Source organism: Dipodomys ordii, unplaced genomic scaffold, assembly GCF_000151885.1.
Source record: "Dipodomys ordii isolate 6190 unplaced genomic scaffold, Dord_2.0 Scaffold5, whole genome shotgun sequence".
Taxonomy (NCBI): Eukaryota; Metazoa; Chordata; class Mammalia; order Rodentia; family Heteromyidae; genus Dipodomys; species Dipodomys ordii.
The window spans coordinates 29,643,896-29,663,784 of NW_012267221.1; the positions used below are offsets into that span (position 1 = coordinate 29,643,896).

The following is a 19,889-nucleotide window of genomic DNA, read 5'->3' on the forward strand; positions in this document are numbered from 1 at the left end:
CCGGCCGGGGGAACGGCGGAGGGCGGGCGGCTCGCTGGCTGGTTTCTTTTAATTCCAAGTGGCGTGTTTAAAGGCTGTACGTGCCTGGAGCCGGAGCCGCCACCTCCAGTGAGCATATGGGTGATTAACGGGGGATGTTTTCCCCGCGGAAGGGGAATTTGGTACCTCTGACCAATGTCAGTCTGTAAATATTTAGACGTGAGGAGTGACTTTTCTTTTTAACATTTTTCAGCGAGATCTGTTATTTACAGCCTGTCATATGTTATTAATGCTTGCTGCCTAAGTTCCCTGGCAAATCTGTTTCATGCCTTCTGAGAAAGTAGACAATTGATAGATGGTGAAAGGGATGGAAAAAACAAATGTGAGTGGGTTTTCTAACTTGCGTTGGGTAAATCCCAGCATGCTGGAAACCTGGGGAAGACCTCTCACCGCCCCTGTAACCTTGTCTTACCACGAAATAAGGGAGAACACTTCTGAAGCCTTTTAAATAGGATTGTAGGTAAATATTAAGGGAAGAAAAAAACAACAACACTGTTGGTTCATCTCTTAGGTTTAACACCTCCCCTCTCCTCCTCCTTTCCCTTTAGAAGTTTTCCAAGCGATCACTTCACCAAAATGTCCAGTGATAGGCAAAGGTCCGATGATGAGAGCCCCAGTACCAGCAGTGGCAGTTCAGATGCGGACCAGAGAGACCCAGCCGCTCCAGAGCCTGAAGAACAGGAAGAAAGAAAACCCTCTGCCACTCAGCAGAAGAAAAACACCAAACTCTCTAGCAAAACCACTGCTAAGTTATCCACTAGTGCTAAAAGGTAATGTTTAAAATGAGGGCTAAGCACACTGTTAGTCTTCCAAGCCATTGGTCCCTTTCCCTGATTTTGCATCAGTAGCAATAGTTCAGGAATAGTTTCCCACTAATTTTATGTGTACTTGAGTGAGTTGTCATTCTTTAGGTGGCATATAGCGACCTCCATAGAACTATACTTTTTAAGAAACTTATTCTGTGTGTTGGTAACATGATGCATAGTGTCCTCTAGTAGAGATTAAAATAATATTCTGACAGATGAAGAATTGACAAGGAAATTTCAGTGAACCCAAATTGGATGGGTACATTGGAGATGTTTCTTTTTGTAAGTCACACTTTCCAGTGAAATTGACACATCTGGAGATCAGTAATATCTCTATGTAAAACTTAATGCTCAGAAATTATTACATTTGCCAGAAAATTTGTAAATGCCAAGGCCTTGGCTGTTTTTGAAAGCACACTTTAAATTGTGCTTTAAATTTGCCTACATTTTTACAAACAAGACTTTAATTCCTGAATCACAGGCAGACCTTTCTGTAGTTAATTTACGACTAACCTGCCTCATTGTTAGGGCAAATAAAAGTGAAAAGTAGCCATTAATAATTTTAGATGTCACTTGATGATTGAAAACGTACATTGTCTTTTATGCCTTCCTCTTCTCTCCCAAACTTGTGGATATACTTGACACATTACTACTCAACATCAGGAGAAACATATTTTGTTGGGTATAAGTGAAAGATCATTTGTTTCCTGTTGACTTATTCTGTGTGTTGACAAAAAAAAGATTGTCACTGGGACTCCTTTGGTGGTAGTGTTGAATTGTCTAGTAGAAGTAGTGATTGTATATGAAGTGTGTGTACAGCATTAACTACTGTCTACCTTTTGTCATTTTTCCTGACATATGAAAGGAAAATACAAAAACTGATCAGATGTTTCATTGTACAGTGATTCAGATTACTTTTGCCATTCTGCTCTTTTAATCAGTTATTAATACAAAACCTTTTACTGAGCAACAGCAGTATTCAGAGTAATTTTAAAGTCCTTAATTTGTTGTAATTTTGTGTACAAATGAATGAAACATGTCTTAAATTTTTAAAGCATATAAAACCAGAACAGTTTTTGCCCCTTAACTCGAGGCTATATATCTTATTCTCTTCTCCCCTAAATGTATAAAATTTGAATGGTGTTCCTAAGGTCAAAGAAACAGTCATAGTTAAATAAGAATATCAGATAGTCTGTAAGTTTTTCATTGGTAAAGATATTTGTAAATTTCAAACTTTCTTTTGACAGATAAAAAAAACCATTAAGGTTTTGTTAGCTTGTTAATTTTTACCTGTGTAAAAGTTACTTGAAGTCATTGTCAAATATTGTGTTTTCCCTCCTCCCTTTTTGTCTTATTTGCATATAAGCTTGAAAAGAGAATTTCTTTGGTAAAAAGTGTTTTCAAATAGATTTTATATCCTTTACTGAGTAGTGATGTTGTACTATTTCTCAAATCAGGTGTAAATGACTTACTTTTACAGTAGCAACTGAGGAAAAAAAGCTGTAAAGTTTCTGTTAAGGGATTTGGGTTATGCCTCTGAGAACAAAGAGGAAGCAGCCATGTTAGCATTACTGAAGGCAAAGCCAGCCTTGCATTTAACTGCTTGGTGGTAGAGGGCAGTGTAATTCCCCGGTTATTCTGTAGACTCTCTCAAATCCTTTTTGTCTGTTCTCATTTCACTAACAGAATTCAGAAGGAACTAGCCGAAATAACCCTTGATCCTCCTCCAAACTGCAGGTAAAGAAATGAATCTTTTTTTTGAATTCTAATTGTGAAAAAAATATTAAGAGATTAATGATTGTGTCTGCAGTGTGCACAGCAGGTAAAGCTAGCTGTGTTTGCTTGCTTTGCAAGCGCATTAAACAAAAACTGACTAGGTGAATTTAATAAAACTCAAGAAAAAAACACTCTTTGAATCATATATTATAGATTTGTGAATATAATGATTTTGTGTTTTTTGGTGGCAGTATGAAATGGTGTTGATTTTTCTTTGTATTTCTATAGAACATGTATATTCACAAGTGCAGTGCTATAACTTCTAAAAATTTAAATTTTAAAGTAACTTGTGTACAATTTAAACTGAACTTCCAAATTTAGAAATAGCTGAGTGTGTTGTTACAAAATGTAAATGCAGCAAACGTTGTGTAGTTGTCTCTGATCTATTCAAAACTTGCCTTAAGGACAAGTTTTATATGCTAAGCTAATGGTGTTTTCTAGAGTGTGCATTGTTGGAACTATTTACATTTTCGGCAAATATTCTAATTACTTGGGAAAATTCTTAATAAGCAGTAAGTATGTTGAAATTTTAAGAAGGGGAGAATTCTAGTGAAACTCACTTAATTTTGGATGGCTGACTGGCACTGGCATAAGATGTATTAAAAATATCTAGTTGATAATTTTTTTCCTCAACATTTTTTTCATTTTATATTCTATAGTACACTGCTTACTTTTGCATAGTGATCATGTAGCTTACAAAGCTCAACAAATTTAGAGCAATATTGTAAATAATTGGCATAGCGATAGGTATGCAAAAATGAGAGTAGCTGCTAGAATTAAGGCAATGTTGTGTTTGATATATTTTTGGTGTCTCAGGTTTTTCTACAAATTGTGTTCACTTGTGTTAATCAGAATCGTCTCTGAAGTCCAATTTTATGAAGACATACTAGAGTGTAATTTATTTGTGTCTTATTATGTGTGGTAACCAGATCTTCATATGAGGTGATCCGATCCTGAGTTACCAGTGGATTAGCAGCTTTGCTTATGTTGTAGTCACAGCTATTCAGCTTAGCAGACATGATTGTGAACTAACTATAAACAGATCACGGTATGTCAAATCAAAGTATTACTTAGGAATTGTGTTCAGTAATGTAGCCTCCAGCCACATCTGGCTGTTGACCATTTCAGTTGTGGCTAGTCTGAAGTGACATAGGCTAAAAATAGGAAATACACATTGGATTTTGAAAATTTAGTGTAGTAAAAAGAATATCGAATTTTAAGAATCTTGATTATGCATTGAAATAATAATATTGTGGAATTAAACTTGTAGTATTGTGTTGCTAAATTTGGTATTTCCTTTTTGACCATTTTAGTTTAGTGTCTAGGAAACTTAAATTACATTTGTGGCTGTGTTCTATTTTTGTTTAAGAATGCTTCTGTAGAGAACAAGTAAATCAAAGTATTTGTTTCAGCCTTATAAATGATATGTCAAATCTTCAGTCATTTAAGGAGGTCAAGTTCATTTTGCTTTTTGGAAGAATCAATTACCTAGCAAGGTGTATTCTGTTTTCCATTGTGAAGGATGTAATGATCTATCAGTTCGAAACTGGCAAATGTTTTAAAATTGTGTGTGATGTCAAACATTTTGTTAAGGTTCTGTTGATTTTCTCAAATGGTACAAATAAGTGAATTGACAGAGCAAGGCATGTGTTGAATCCCTCTGAACAGTTGTCTTGTGGTGCAGTTTGTATAGAAATATACTCTCAGTGTTCAGTTTAGGAGCTTTTCCACAGTCATCAAGGATTTTTTTTAGAGGAAGTAGAATCTTACTTAGAGAAAGTTTCACTCATCCTGTATTTTTTGCTTCATATGCCAAGTTAAGTCTGTGAAATAATGTGATTAGAATAGTAAAATTGTGAAACTGTGGCCTTACTTCTGCACAATAACCTGGAATGTTCATTTGTTTTTCTTTTATCATACCTCTGAGGATTGTCAGTTGTTGCTGATGACACCTTTTACTTATGTAGTTCTTTAGTAACTGGGTTTCTTTGTAGCTGTTTAAGTGATAAAAATATGTATGTAAACCTTTGTAAAGAATTAGAATTTCATATTATTTGGGGGAGTAGGCTCTTTTTTGGGGGAGTGTGCTTCATATGTAAATTTCTTAAGATTCTTTTTGGTAGAAGGTCTGTCTTTGTCCTAAAGAGGAATTTGGAATATTGAATGTATAATGGAAGCATTTTATCATTTTGACAGAAACACTTTGTATTTTTACCTTGTGTCAGATCTGTGATAGATTGTGGTCTGTGTTCTTTTAATCTGTAGGTACTTGAATGAGAATTCTTAGTTTTATGGTGATTATATAGTGTAAACTTACAGGCTATAATTAAAATGGTATCTCAAATTTATAAGTACATTTAGAATATGTGATTTCATATTGTCTGTGATCTATGAAACCTAATACTTTTGACTTCCATGTGTAGTTATTTAATCAGAATTTCATTATGGTTTTGGATCTGATTTTTCCTACCTGGTTAAAGTATGGATGGACTTAATTTCTCTTCATTGAACAAATGTAAAGTATATCTGTGTATACAGGAAAATGTTGAATGAAATAGAGGAAAACTAAGCAGAACTAATATTACCAAAGTTGAAAGATTTCTCACAAATTCCTTCCTTTTTTAAAATTAATAGTCTTTAGCCTATATAGTTATCTCTCATCACCTAGGGTGATCTTGGGATGTTAAGTATATGGCCTTAAATATTTTGATTATAATTTGATAGGATAATTTCTTTTTCTAATAGTAAAAAAATGATAAAGACACTCCAATTATTTATTTATTTATTTATTGGAGGTCTCACTGTGTAGCTCCAGGTTCCACTCTGTGGAACTTGGAATCCATCTGCTTTAGCTTCACATGTGTTAGAATTACAGACATGTGCCACAATTCATAAGTATAATTTTTACTTATTGGTTTAAGTTTGTAGTCTTTCTATCATGTATTTTGGGTTCAGATATAAATAATTGGTATACCAATGAGTGAAGAGAAAGTGTGTTGTAGGCATTTCTCTGATATTGACTACAATTGTTAAGTAATGTGTTTTAAGACAAATGTCACAATCAGTTTCGTAAAGGGTATCCTTACCTTTTTTACAGTGTGCAAATTACAGGATTTTAGCAAGGTTCTGGATTTCTAACTTGTCCTAAATTTTCTGCATATATGAAAAGTCACATGTATATTTCTAAAGTTTTCTTTAATGTGTTTCAATTGAATCTATGGTAAGGTATGTATTATCTAGGGATATTTCAAAATAGCTTTTAGATATCAGAGGTATTACCATTTTAACTCAATAGAATTAATAATACATTGACAAGTAAAACCTGAAATCTGGTGTTTGCAAATTTTGTTAATGTAATCCTTAAAAAGTAGAAAGTGGTTGTTGTAAACAAGAAGTTGTCAGAACCATAATCTTAATTGAAAATGAACTCTGCCTTCTAAAGGTATATATACTTCCCTCTATTTTCAGTGGTAGACTAGAGCTTGCTACTACTGGCAGTGTGATCTGAAGAAGAGCTAGACCTGAATCACAGATGAGAGAGAAATGCAGCATATTCCTTCCCTGTAACCAGAACTGAACCACAACCTGAATTTTACAAGACTCCAGTTCTATTGTTTGTGTATTAGGATTTGAAATTTCTGATGCTGGAGCAGGACTGTCTAGGTTTAGGTACATGTTCTGCTGCTTAGTGACATGTCACTTTACCTAATTTCAGGGATATTTTTGTTCTTTAGTTTTCTTAATTTGTTAAATGAGGTTTAAAATGATAACCCCTTCCCCACAGGATTGTTGTGGAAATGAAATGAATGTACTTAACATTTTCTAACTGTATAAACTTTTAGCAAAGTAGCCAGAGAAGATAAAAGGAGGAGAGACAGTTGAGCAGTGTGCTGTGCCTTTCTGGCTTGTAATTGGTTGATATACACTATGATTTCTTCTTAAACCAATTCTTCACATAATTAGTGAATGTTTATCAAGCACTTTGTTTTTAGCCATATTAAACTAATATTCTTTGGAACTAAAGTGAAAAAAACAGCTGAGAATATTGGACATAGATAACAAATACAAATAATTCCTTAAAATACTCATAAGGTTAGCTGGTGGTGTGCTTCTGTTACCTTAGCTCTTGGGAGGCAGAAATAAGATCATGAGTTCAAAGCTACTAAACAAATAAAACCCTTATATATGAGATTAATGATATTATTAATAAAGTATGTAAGGATTACCCAGTAAATATAACTTTTATGTAGAGATGATGGCTGCTTTCCTCTTTCACATATCTTTTATTAGAATTCATGATTTTACTGAGATTGGTATATATCAATTTGAAAAATTTAGCTCAGGATGATAGCTTACCTTAAAGTATGATAGAATACCAGGTAAAACAATGACTGCATTAGAGTACATTTATTAAAAATCCATACATGACTGTAATATCTAATATATACTATTATGCCTATGATAGATAACACTAATTCTGATTATTTTCCTCCTATGTACCAATGAAGCAGAAGGGCCCAGTAGTTTTGGTCTAAAAACATTTTCCAAAGAAGTGACTGGTTGAAAACAATATTCTTTTTAATGCAAAAAAGTCACATTTTTATTAGGCATCTATTACATTCAGTGTAACTAGTGAATGTAGAAAAGGAGTGACAGTATATGCTTTTAAAAATGTTATATGGTACCTTGCAGCTACATGCTGCAAATTGTATTCTATAGACAACCACTTGGTATCTTCTTTTCTCCTTGATTATGTTACTGTAACAGCAGCTAGATTATGTTATCAACAGGAAAATCAGTAAGTCTTGGTTAGAGTACGAGGGCAATCAGATTGGGAAGAGAAATTACCAGCTGTGATGTTTTATGCCAGGGCTTCCAGCTAGTGTGCAGACTGAGGCAGTAGGATCATCAGTTCGAGGCCAGCCTGAGCAAAATTACTCAGACCTTGTTTCAAAAAGAAGTTAAAATAAAAAAGCTGGAGGCATAGATCAAGTGATAGTGCTAGAGAGATTACCTGACATTCTTGTTCTATTCCCTGTATCACAAGAAATTAAATAAATTACACAAACCAGAATTTTATCTTCTATTTGCTCTTCTACAAATAGAGTTAAGAAGCAGTTACAGATCTAGAGAAGCAGAAAGTGACTTTTTCCATATATCTTTTGAGATTTATGTTTGGATACATCAGAATTTAGAAAATGGAATGTCTGTATTTTTAATCTTTGCATCTGGATCAGTAATTCTTAAGTAGGGCGATCCCCCTTCCCTCCAGACAAATAGCAATGCTTGGAAACAGTTTGGTTTTTCAAAAATGGGGGAGAAGTAGGCCACCACATTTGGTGGATAGAAGTCAGAAAGGCTTCTGTATGCCCTACAATGTGTAGCTCAGCTTCCCATAACAAAGAATTGTCTGACCAAAGAATTTACTAGAACTGAGATTCAGAAACACTGACTTAGATACTTGTTTTTGTAATTTGCCTCTTGAAGGTTTGGATAGTTTTCTTTGGCCTCTTTCCTGTTTTATTTTTTTTTGGGGGGGTCTGGTTGTGGGGCCTGAACTCTGGGCCTGGGCCCTCAGTTCTTCAGCTCAAGACTAGCACTCTACCACTTCATCCATAGCACCACTTCCGGCTTTTTTCTTTTTGCTTATGTGGTGCTGAGGAATCAAACCCAGGGCCTCAGGCATGCAAGGCAAGCGCTCTACCACTGAGCCACCTTCCCAGCCCCTGCTTTCCTGTTTTATTAGTGATGCCTGATGAGTAACAATTTACACCTTCTCCGAACTGATGTCTCTATCCCCCTACGAGTCAAATTCTATGGTTTATGTATATCTTAACAACGGAAACATTTACCATGACTACCTGCTATATGGTCCTTTAAGGCAGAAATTTTTAGTTTGGTATTTTTATTTCTTTTAGGCCTTCTATCAGTGATAACTTCTAGCACAGTCTGTAGGTTGATTGTATTTATTATGTTCTATGAATGCTGAAATAACACCAAAGAAAAATACCATTGGAAAATAATTTACATTAATTGAATTACACACTAATTAAAAGCCATGCTCTTCATTTTGTTTTTATTTTTATTATTATTATTTTTTTTGGGTCTGGTCATGGGGCCTGAACTCTGGGCCTGGGTGCTGTCCCTCAACTCTTCAGCTCAAGGCTAGTGCTGTACCACTTGAGCCACAGCACCACTTCTGGCTGTTTTCTTTTTTTGCTTATGTGGTGCTGAGGAATCGAGCCCAGGGCCTCATGCATGCAAGGCAAGTGCTTTACCACTGAGCCACCTTCCCAGACCCTTCATTTGTTTTTATTTTCATCACTAAATCAGGTGTGGTATTGTATTCAAGCCTGTAATCCTAGCCTTTTGGAATCTTAGGGCAGAAGGATTCTGAGTTTGAGACCAGCCCCTACAAAGTTAGCTAGCAGATCCCATCTCAAAGGCAAAATGAAAACTAAAGGGATTGATGCATAGTTTAAGTAGTGGAGAGGCCCTAAGTTCATCCTTCAAACAAAAACAAACAAATAAAAGGTTTCTTCTTTTCCCACAATTCTATAATCCTATATTTCAAACTTTTGGGGACAGATGTGTTTCAGAATGCAGAAATTTTCAGATTTTAGCAAGATGATACAGTGTGATTATTGTTTTTATGTGATACCTGTTGCTCCAATTCTTGTTTCTTTTTTTTTTTGGGTCCGCTCGTGGGGCCTGAACTCCAGGCCTGGGCGCTGTCCCTCAACTCTTCAGCTCAAGGCTAGCGCTCTACCACTTGAACCACAGCACCACTTCTGGCTTTTTTCTTTTTGCTTATGTGGTGCTGAGGAATCGAACCCAGGGCCTCATGCATGCAAGGCAAGCACTCTACCATTGAGCCACCTTCCCAGCCCATCCAATTCTTATTTCTAAATCAAGAATTTATGGCTGGTATAATGGGTGACTCATGGCTGTAATTCCAGCTACTCAGGTAGCAAGATCAAAAAGTTAAAGGCCAGTCTAGTCCAAAAAGTTAGTGAGACCAATTCTCAGTGAATAGTCTGAGTCTGGTGGCTTGCACTTGTGATCCTATGTTGGAGGCAGTAGGTAGGAAGATTGTAATCTGAGGCTAGCCCCAGGCAAAAATCCTGAGGACCCTAAATGAGAAAAATACTAAAAAAATGCTGGGGCACGTGTCTTAGTGGCAGCTTCTCTCTAGCAAGCTTGAGCTCCTGTGTTCAAACCTTACTACTGCCAAAAGATGATGAGTATACATCCTACATGGGATAGTTGGTACAAATAGTTTCAGGTCAGTTTAGTATTGGTTTTGCTAACACCAAGTTAGCTATTTTGTGCTGACCTTAATAAAAAAAATAACCTTGACTCTTTGAGCTTTTGGGAATTCCAACACTGTAAAATAGCTTATCTCCAGAGGGATACAAAATTCTGTTCTTAGAGGATTTTAGAATCTGTCCAATGAGAGTCTGTGGTGAATTGGGAAGAGAAGAGAGTTCTTTCCTTTCTCCCTTTCTTTCTCCCCTTCCTCCCTCTTGTCTCCCTCCTTTCTTTTCTATTTCTTCTCTTGGAGCCATATAGCAACTACTGTTCATGGTGAAAGGGCATTTGTAGTCAGGCTCTGCTTTTCTTTCATGTGTTTCCTAATAGTTGATTTCAGTTTCTCAGTTGTTGTTTTTGGGTCATTGCATTTTTGTTTTATTACTGCTTAACTAGAAAAAAGTTAAATTCTTGGTTTTAGACTAAAGTTCTTTTCACTTAGGTGAAACTATAGTGTCAGTTTATTTTTAAGGTCTGTGGATTGGATTACTTTTCCATTCTACCTTTTAAATATTATTTCTTAACCCTCTTATTCTAATGCACAAAATTATAAAAGAACCTTTTAATACATGAATACAAGCTGTGTCATTTTCATGTATTTTGCCTTGCAGCATTTAAGGACAATTAGGCTAGAAAAAGAGACATTTCTGCCAAGTGCTGATGGCTCACACCTGTAATCCTAGCTGCTCAGAAGGCTGAGATCTGAGGATTTCAGTTCAAAGCCTGCCCGGGCAGAAAAGTCTATGAGACTCTTATCTCCAACAAATCACTCAGGCTCTCTCTGCTCTTTTCTAGCTCTTTCTGAGCTCTTTCCTTCTCTTCTCTTTCCCAGCTCCCTTTTCTTTTCTAGCACTCTCTCTGCTCTAGTTCTTAGCTCTTTCCTTCTCTTTCCCAGCTCTCTTCTCTTTCCTAGCTTGCTCTTTCCCAGATGCTCTCTTTTCTAACTCTTTTCTCTCTTTTCTAGCTCTTTTCTCTTTCCCAGCTCTTTCTCTTTCCCAGATCTCCCAGCTCTTTCCCAGGCCTTTCCCCACCACGTGGAGGACCAAGATGGCCTGGTGCCAGCCGGAACGATGAATAAACCTACCCCTTACCTGAATGCCACGTGTGTGGTGCTGTTCTTACTCGGCTACCTCTTTTTAAAAACCTATAAATTAAATTAAAAAAAAAAACCAAATCACTCAGAAAACCAGAAGTGGTTCAGTGGCTCAAGTGGTAGAGTGCTAGCCTTGAGCTGAAGAGCTGAGGGACAGCGCCCAGGCCCAGAGTGCAACCCTACCACTGACCAAAAAAAAAAAAAAAGACATCTCTCTCTCTCTTTTTTTTTTTTTTGAGACAAAGTCTCTATGGAATCCCAGATTGGCCTTGAACTCTAGATTTTCAAAAATAGACATGAAATTTTGCTACGCTATAATGATTTTCCACCTACAAGAATTAGTGGCTCAATATTTAAAGGTTTTTTTTTTTTTCTTCATATAACATCCACTGTGAATACAGCGACTCTTCTGGGTAGCTGTACATAAGATAACTGAGCTCCATGATGCTTCTGTTTTGTAGCTCAGACATTTGGAGCTAGTATTCAGCCAGGGTTGAAGGGTCATATGCCAGTTTTAAGTGCTTTGGTTAGGAAATTAGACATGAGTTGGTCAAGAAGGCCTTGATAAACTACAAAATGGCTTAAAGCCGAAGGAGAAGGTGTGTATAAGTATATTCGGTGCGAAAGCAAATTATCTGCCACAGATAATATGTATTTCCATGAATAGGTGACTTTCATTCTTTTCAATAGTAAGGAAAAAAAAAATTGAGAACCAGCTTGATACTATACTAGGTTCCAAATACAGTAACCTAGTAATACAGTATTTTAACTCTCAGAACAAACTTATAAAATACGTATATTTTTGTTTAGATTTCAAAACTGAATTTGAGATAAGAAACTTGCCAAACGTTATCTGTAGTGCAAAAGTGACAGATTTTACTTTTGATGTGAGAGGAATCATTTTTGTTTGAAAAACCTGGTAAAAGCATTAGTTAATTATAGGTCTTTGGGCATATGTTTAGCATGTTCCATTAGTTTGCTTATCTCCAGAGGGATACAAAATACTGTTCTTGTAGGATTTTAGAATCTGTCCAGTAAGAGTCTGTGGTGAGTTGGGAAGAGAAGAGAAAGTTCTTTCCTTTCTCCTTTCTTTCTCCCCTTCTTCCCTCCTCTTCCCTCCCTCCTTTTCCTTTCTCTCCTCTCCTTCTGTCCCCTCCCCTCCCCCCCTCCCCTCTCCTCCCCTCCCCTTTCCTCCTCTCTTCTCCTCTCCTTTCTTTTCCTCTCCTCTCTTCTCCTCTCCTCTTCTTTTCCTTTTTATTATTTAGAAGCATTTTTTTTCAGGCAGTATTCCTCAAGTTCCCTGTGCTTCTCTTTTGCTATAAAGGACAGAGGTAAGAGGTTGAATAAGTTCACAATAGAATAGTTTGCTTGTGCCACATAGTTTTTTATGAGTAGTAGTATTGTACATGTATTTTGAATAGCTTGCATTTTATAGGCAAATCTACCTTTCCTTTTCTTTACTATAGGACAGCCCCTATTTATGAATTGTTTTGAAGTTACAAAAAGTCCCAACTGTTTGCAGATAAGAATTTCCTCATAGGAGAAAGCTTCCAGTCACATAGGATCTTAAATGGAGTTTTAAAGCTCATATCTCAGCAACATGTGTATACTTTTCTTTGAATACTGGAGATATCTATATATTTATATTATCTACATTTAGATATATAGATAGATGCATAGATATAGACAGATAATACATACAATTTCAATTTTATTTTGTTTTACATAGTTTCAGAGTTTCCATTAAGTTTTTTTAATAAAGCAGTGATTTCTAGATTCTCTTATGGGGTTTTATTTTATTATAATAAGCTTCATTGTAAAGGACCTGTCTCGGTCTTAGCAAAACAGATCTAGTGTTCTTAGAGCGATCTGTGAGTTTTATAGAGTTTATTTTACATTAATTAAACTAATGAGTTGATGACCGCAATCTGTGCCTTGCAACTTGTCTAAATGGTTGCATTGTACATCTTTGAAATTTCTGTCTGATTTTTGTTAATTTTTGTTAATATTTCATTTTTGTTTTTGTGTTTGACTTTTGTTAATATCTCATTGGATTTATGAGGATGCAAAGGTAAGGTAACATATGCTAATACTTATTTATGGAACCTATGCTATTTGGTATTGTGGCTAACTTTAACGCTAATGTCACTAGTGAGGGTTGGATTTCTACTAAATTAAAAAAAATCAAGTATCTGGTGCTTAGTGTATGTAATACTGTTTTTGTAATTGGCACTGGGGTTTGAACTCAAGTTAGCTAGAATGGCTTTCTATCAGTTGAACCAGGCCTTCAGTCTTGTTTTTTTTTGCTGGTTAATTTGGAGAATGCAATCTAATGAACTTTTCTGCCTAGGCTGGCCTCAAACTGTGATCCTTAAGATTTTAGCTTGTATGTAGCAAGAATTGCAGGCTAGAGCCCATTGATCCCAGAGTACTTGGTTTAGTTCTATAGTTACTTGCACCAAGCAAAACCTTTATAGGAATTATGGTATTGCAATGCTTATCAACTGAGATTTAGCCAGCCTGTTTTGGGAGGTTTGTGTCCAGTTACGTCATTCTAACATTTCTTGACTACTACAGTGTCCCAGAGCAAATATCGTTTGTCATTTAACTTCTAGCTGCCTGGGGAAAAATAAAGACATCTCTAGTCTGAAATTGCTTTGTGAGTATAGCTTCACATCTTCTAGTGTGAATGAAAGGCCTAGGGAAGCATGAATTTTGTTACTTTTTTATTTTATTTTTCTTATAAATTATTTTGATGATCTTCCCTTTATATCCATGTCTCTTTTTTTTATATACAACATTCTTTTTTTTCTGAAGGGTATTATTTGTAGTGAGTTTTGTCCTTTAAAATTTACAAGTTCCTTATATATGGATCATTTTTTCATGTTAAATTTTAATAAGGAATCCATTTATTTAGAGTTCCCAAGCGAATAGTTTTCAGAAGATTATGGCTACATATTTTTATGTCTTTCTATTGCTTCCTGCACTCTTCTTAGTTTAAACAGTAGTGACGACAAAATATAGAGGACACCATAAGACATCAGCATTATGGTTTTATTCATGCTTGACACTAGTTCCTAAGAGTATTGTGCTACTTCCTGCATTTGTGATATATAATATATATTATAATATCACACATAGTTATATTTAATTCACCTGGTACCACAGAGAGGTGAAATTTGGCATTTAATTTTTTCTTTAGCCTCCCCACTCCAGCCTTTTATTTGAGGCAGGATCCAAATAAAGTAGGTTCATTGTGATTGATATAACTTTCATCTCTTATAAATTGTGTCTGTTTTTTTCTGTTATCACATGTATTTTTTGAAGAAACTAGGCTGAGTTACCTAATCTATTTTTTGCTTATTAGATTCGTATGATGTAGTTTAGTATCTTTGCCCTCAGTATTTCTTGTAAATTTGAGAGTTAGCTCAACAGACTTAATCAAATTCTGGGTAAATTTTCTTTTTCTATCTTTTTTTTTTTTTAAAGTAGGACTGGGAATTTGAACTTGGGTCCATGGGATTGCTAGGCTGGCATGATACCGCTGAGCCAAACCTGTAGCCTTTTAGGTTTCCTATACTTGCCGGGCACACAGATGCACAGAGTGACATCCAGTTTCCCTTTGTGAAGATGTCTTGGAGACTGCATGGTTCTCCAAATCTCAGTCTCCTGTGTAGCTTTCAGTGACAGGCACACACTACTATAACCAGCTATGGATTGAGAAAGGGGCCTCAAAACTTCTCTCCTTGCTCAGCCTCCCAAGTAGCTAGAATTGTATTATAATAGTGAGCCACTGGCACCTGGCATCCTTTATTTTGGTAGAACTGCTTCATAGATGGTATGTTTTTCTGTTAGGATATATTTAAGAATACTTCTGTGCTGTTAGTGGTAAGTTTCTAAGGAGAACATATCTTCATCTTTTTTGTTTCCCAGTCATGTAAGTTACATAGTAAAGGCAGTGTAAGCACATTATTCTTTTCTTTATTTACCTGGTCTGTTTTTCCTTTCAAAATAATGAGTTGGTTATTTAATATCCTCTTTAGAACCATGAATTCATACTTCTTAAGTATTTCAGTACTTTATTATATTAACATTACTATCCATATAGAACTTCCTAATTTTTTTTCTTTTGTTCTAGTACCAGGGCTTGAACTTAGGACCTCACATTCTCAGCTTTTTCACTGCTAGCACTCTACCACTTGAGCTATCCCTCCAGTTTTGCCTTTTGTTTGTCAATTGGAGATACGAGTCTCTTGAATTTGTTTGACTAAGCTTGATTTGAACGACAGTTCTCATATCTCAGCCTCCTGGCTAACTAGTAATACAGGCATGAACTACTGGTGTCCAATTAAGTCATAACATTAGGATTCTGTAATATAGTCACTAGAAGTAGGATCTCTTTAAGTTTTGAATTAAACCCCCATAGGAGTGCAATTTCTATGTACAAATTACTGATGTAGATTCTACATTGTAGTGATAGAAAGTCATAAGGCTTTAGTAAACTCATTTTGTATATCAGGAACAACCGTGTCTTTTTGTTTATCATGTATTGTCTATTATGCAAAAGATATTTTCTTCATTCCAGCATTTAATAGTGAATAGAAAACCTGTATTACTAATAAGATCTTTATCTCTGCTGTGGTTGTTTTTTTTACTTCTAGTCTTTCCCCAATTCTTAATCATTTTCTTACTCTAAGAGATCTTTTGAAAATCTACGAAGTTGGGTTATAGTTTCTTCCTTTTCATCCACTGTATGACTTCTGTTAATCTTTAGTTTATTGGTGTGTGTGTATATATGCATGAATGCATATAGTATTAATCTTTAATGATGTATATGCATGCATGCATGCATATAGTTAGGTCTAAAATCATGCTTTTTCATTTTCATTTATTTTAGGAAAGTCATTAGTAATTATAGATTTCAATATTTAGTTCATATCACTTTTGATTTGTTTTATGTGTCTACTTTCCAAAGCATTTTTAGTTTTAGATTTCTTGATAATTTTGAATTCTTTTTTCCTTATTTTTTTTAATACTATTGCCAAAAATGTACAATATGTATCCTATTTTCATTGTTGTATCTTTTATTTATCCATTCTCATCTATCAGCTTTTACATCATTGTGCATTACAGCTGCCTTGTATATGTAATTTCCCATTATCTTAGTGGTTATCCATTAAATTTTTCTGCATTTGTCCCTTAATTTCTCTTCCAGTTTGTATGGAAACTGGTGCTCTAACAAGTGTCTACCTTCTGAGAATAACTTGAGTTTTCTGAGCTCTGCATCTTTGCTTATCTTTTATTGTCTAAAGTTGCTTATATCCTCCAAACTGTAGTGATACTGTAAGGATTATTTCAGTCTTGTATTTTGTTGTGAAGCTTTAACCTTACATACATCTAGTGAGAGACTAATTCTCTGGTGTTTGCTGATGCTTCTCATTTTCCCTTTCTTTCCACCCAGATCAGGCTTGTATCTTTTTTTTTAATTGCTGTGAAAACATGCATGAGATAACAGCTTAAAGGATGAAGGATTTATTTTAGTTCACAGTATCTTTAAGTTTCAGTCCATGGTTGGTTGATTGCATTACTTTGGGCTTAAAGTGAGAAGGAACATCAGAAAGAGCATTATTGTGTTAAGCAGCTTCTCACCTTATGACAGCTAGGAAGTAGAACATTAGAAAAAGCCACGGACAAGGGATATCACTGCCTATTCGTTCTATTACACCCAACTTTTTTGTTCCCACTACCTTTCAGTGACACCATCTATTATTTATCCATCAATAATTAGATCAGAGCCCCCAGGATGCAGTCTTTTCCCAGTAGCCCATGAGGTAGCAACCTGAGCCTTCAGCAGACATACCCATTTCACAGAATTATACACTAGTAATCGGTGCAGATTTTGTCTTAGCATATTTTCAGCTTTTCAAGTTTTAAGTTTACACTAATATTTTAAAATTTAGTTGGAAGTAGTTCTGAAACTAGTACCAAGCAACCTTGCTTTGACCATACACTATTCTCTCCCACTTTCCGAAATATCCAATATGTATGACAAATTGCAGAATCCCATTGCCCTGGTGCTATAAATGGGTATTATTCTAGTTCAGCTTGTTGAATCAAGATTATTGTAGTCAACAATTATCCCAAGCAGAAATTATGTTTTAGTAGGATAAGAGATTATGATTTAGCTTTTCCCTAAAAATGTGCATTTAGGAAAGATTTCTAAATATTTAGATACAAATGACCCTCTAAGTCATTCTTTGAAAAATAATACTCTAAAGTTTGCAGTCGCTGGGTGCCAGTGGCTCATGTGCAATCCTAGCTACTCAGGAGGCTGAAATCTGAGGATCATGGTTCAAAGCCAGCCCGGGCAGGAAAATCTGTGAAACTCTTATCTCCAATAAACCATCAGAAAACCGGAAGTGGCGCTGTAGCTCAAGTGGTAGAGCGCGCTCAGGCCCAGATGTCAAGCCCCACGACTGACAAAAAAAGAAAACAAAAATTTTGCACTCTTGTTGAAATAAAGAGAATGGGGAAAGGAAAGAGAATAATAATCAGCAGCTGTTTATTTTCAGTGAAAAGAACAGTTCAGATCATGTTTTTTATATTATTTTAATGGCTAGCTATTTCTTAACCTGAGCACCCCTACACTTGTCCTGTGTCAATATGCAGAAATCTGATGGTCATAATAAAACAATGGGCACACTAGAAAGGGATGACCTTTTTGCTCCCTAGAACATTTAAATTACATGTGTTTTCATGTACTTTTGACCATTTAATGAGAACATGAAATTTTAGTGTTAACAACTGAAAAAAGTTAAAACAGTGAATACAATATTACAGAAGTGAATTCAGAGAGCTGGAGTTATCCATGTGTCTCTTTACTATGTGGCTTTATGTGTCCAAAGCTAGTCAAAATCTTTAACGTGAGTCCCTTTAGATAATTAGTGGAGAAGAAGTATATTTGAAAACATGAAATAGATTATTTCTGAAACAACTCTTTTCAATGAGTGCTTTAAATACTTTTTTCTGTATATCTACAGATGTTTTAAACCTCACAGTTGATGATATTCTTTTTATCTTCTATCCTAGAACTTATGAAAAGATGGAATATTACATTAAACTGATTTTGAGAAAATGTTCATATTCCTAAGTATCATGCCAGTACTACTAAGTGACAATTGTCTAATCTTAACTGATCAGTGAGAGTATTAAGGTTGTAAGAGCAAGTAGAATTCATCTATAGTAAGATTCTATATTTCCCCAAAGGAAGGTTATTACAAGGTTGCCAAGATATTAATCCCTAGTACATGGACAAACCACAGCAGTATGCTAAAAAAAGAGAAATCATCGAGCAATCCAACGAATAACCACAGTACCAAAAGCACTTGGTACATTATATTCATTCATCAGTCTGATCATTTGTGTTGTTTTCACCTTTGGCTGTTTGTGCCACGCTATTTTGAATGTTTTTGTACAAATGTTTGAATACCTGTTTTTATTCTTTGGGGTATATTTTTAGGAGTAAAATGGTTGCTTTATGGTAATTTCTTTTAACTTTGTGAAGAATCACAGAAATAGTACAGTCCACTACTATATTTGGTAACTATAAAAATGTTTTTCTACCTCTTTGTGTTTTAGTAATGGGAGTTTACTAGGAACCTTATACTTTTCCAGCTGTTGCACTGCATTCAGAAGCTTCAATATCGTAAGTGGCAGACAGTATCGTGTCATAAAAGCAGGGTTGGCATTAGCTGAAATACATGTGACATTTTAGGCCTAGCACTTGATAGCAAATGACGACGTTATAGTGATTAAGTTTGTGTACCAGTAAAGTAATCTCTTGGAATAGATTTATTTAATGGATTTTTATTTTAATGAAAATATGTCATTTAAATGTTGGCTGCATGATAAAAGCACTAAAACATTCTTAACAACATAACAAACTTCTAATCTACCAAGTATAATCAACATTAATGTTTATTTTGTATTTTTTTTACTGTTTTTTACTTTTAGTCACTCAGAATGAAAATATATGGAAGAGTGACAGAAATACAGAAATACAGAATATTAAAAATGGCAGTTATCTGTTACTTTATAAAACTTTCTGTTCTTTTAGGGATGATCGCAAATGAAGAAAATACTCATGTCATAGATTGAGAAACCATGATTTATAAGAATGCTTTCTAATATGTAATTTTCAGTTTTCTAGTAGCCACATTAAAGGGAAATAAGCTGGGTACTTTTTGGCTAAGGCCTATTGTAGCTACTTGGGAGGCAGAAAAGTTTGGAAGACATCTGAATCAGAACAGAGTGCCTGTTATCCTGGGTAGGACAGAAAATATAACAGACAAATTGAGCCAACATAGAGACTCTATTTCAAAACCTACAAAAACAAAAAACAGGATTGGAGGTTTGGATCAGCAAGAGTACCTGTTTAGCAAGTATAAAGTCCTTGGTTCAAACCACAGTACGCTTCCCATCTTGTGAAATTTATTTCAGCATTTTAAGTCAAATATCCAGAATTACTAATTTCAGAACCTAATATTAAAAATGAGTAAGGAATTTTCTTTTACTATAATATGTACCGTAGCTTTTGATTCTAGTATATAATTCACATTTAACATATTTTGGGGCTTAAAGTAGCTAGTGGCTACTTTATTTTTATTTTGCCCTGTGTTTTTCCAGCTATCATGATTTGTCTTTTGTTCTCTTGTACCTCTTCATTGGCCATAGAGTTGAAAAACTGGAAGGCTCCCTGATTTGTAAAAGGAAAATTAATGACCCTTGACTAGAGGTAATTAGATGTGAAATGTTCAAAAGAAAGTTCAGTACCCAACACAGAAATGTGTTTGTCCATGAGTCTT

General features: G+C 35.1%; 1 protein-coding gene across 4 annotated transcripts in view; it reads left to right on the plus strand.

Annotated features, from left to right (window-relative positions):
* The window catches only part of Ube2e3 (ubiquitin-conjugating enzyme E2E 3), a 61,007-nt gene that overhangs the window by 1,541 nt on the left and 39,577 nt on the right, over positions 1–19,889 (plus strand). For 3 of the 4 annotated variants that reach the window (XR_001175609.1, XM_013030775.1, XM_013030756.1), the window contains exons 2-3: positions 588–809; positions 2,532–2,582. Coding sequence is in view for 3 of the 4 variants with exons in the window: in XM_013030775.1 (XP_012886229.1) it covers positions 616–809; positions 2,532–2,582 (245 nt within the window). In the remaining variant the exon portion in view is untranslated. Of the gene's footprint in view, positions 1–62; positions 109–587; positions 810–2,531; positions 2,583–19,889 lie in introns of those variants that run through there. The other variant, XM_013030766.1, reaches the window with a different exon arrangement.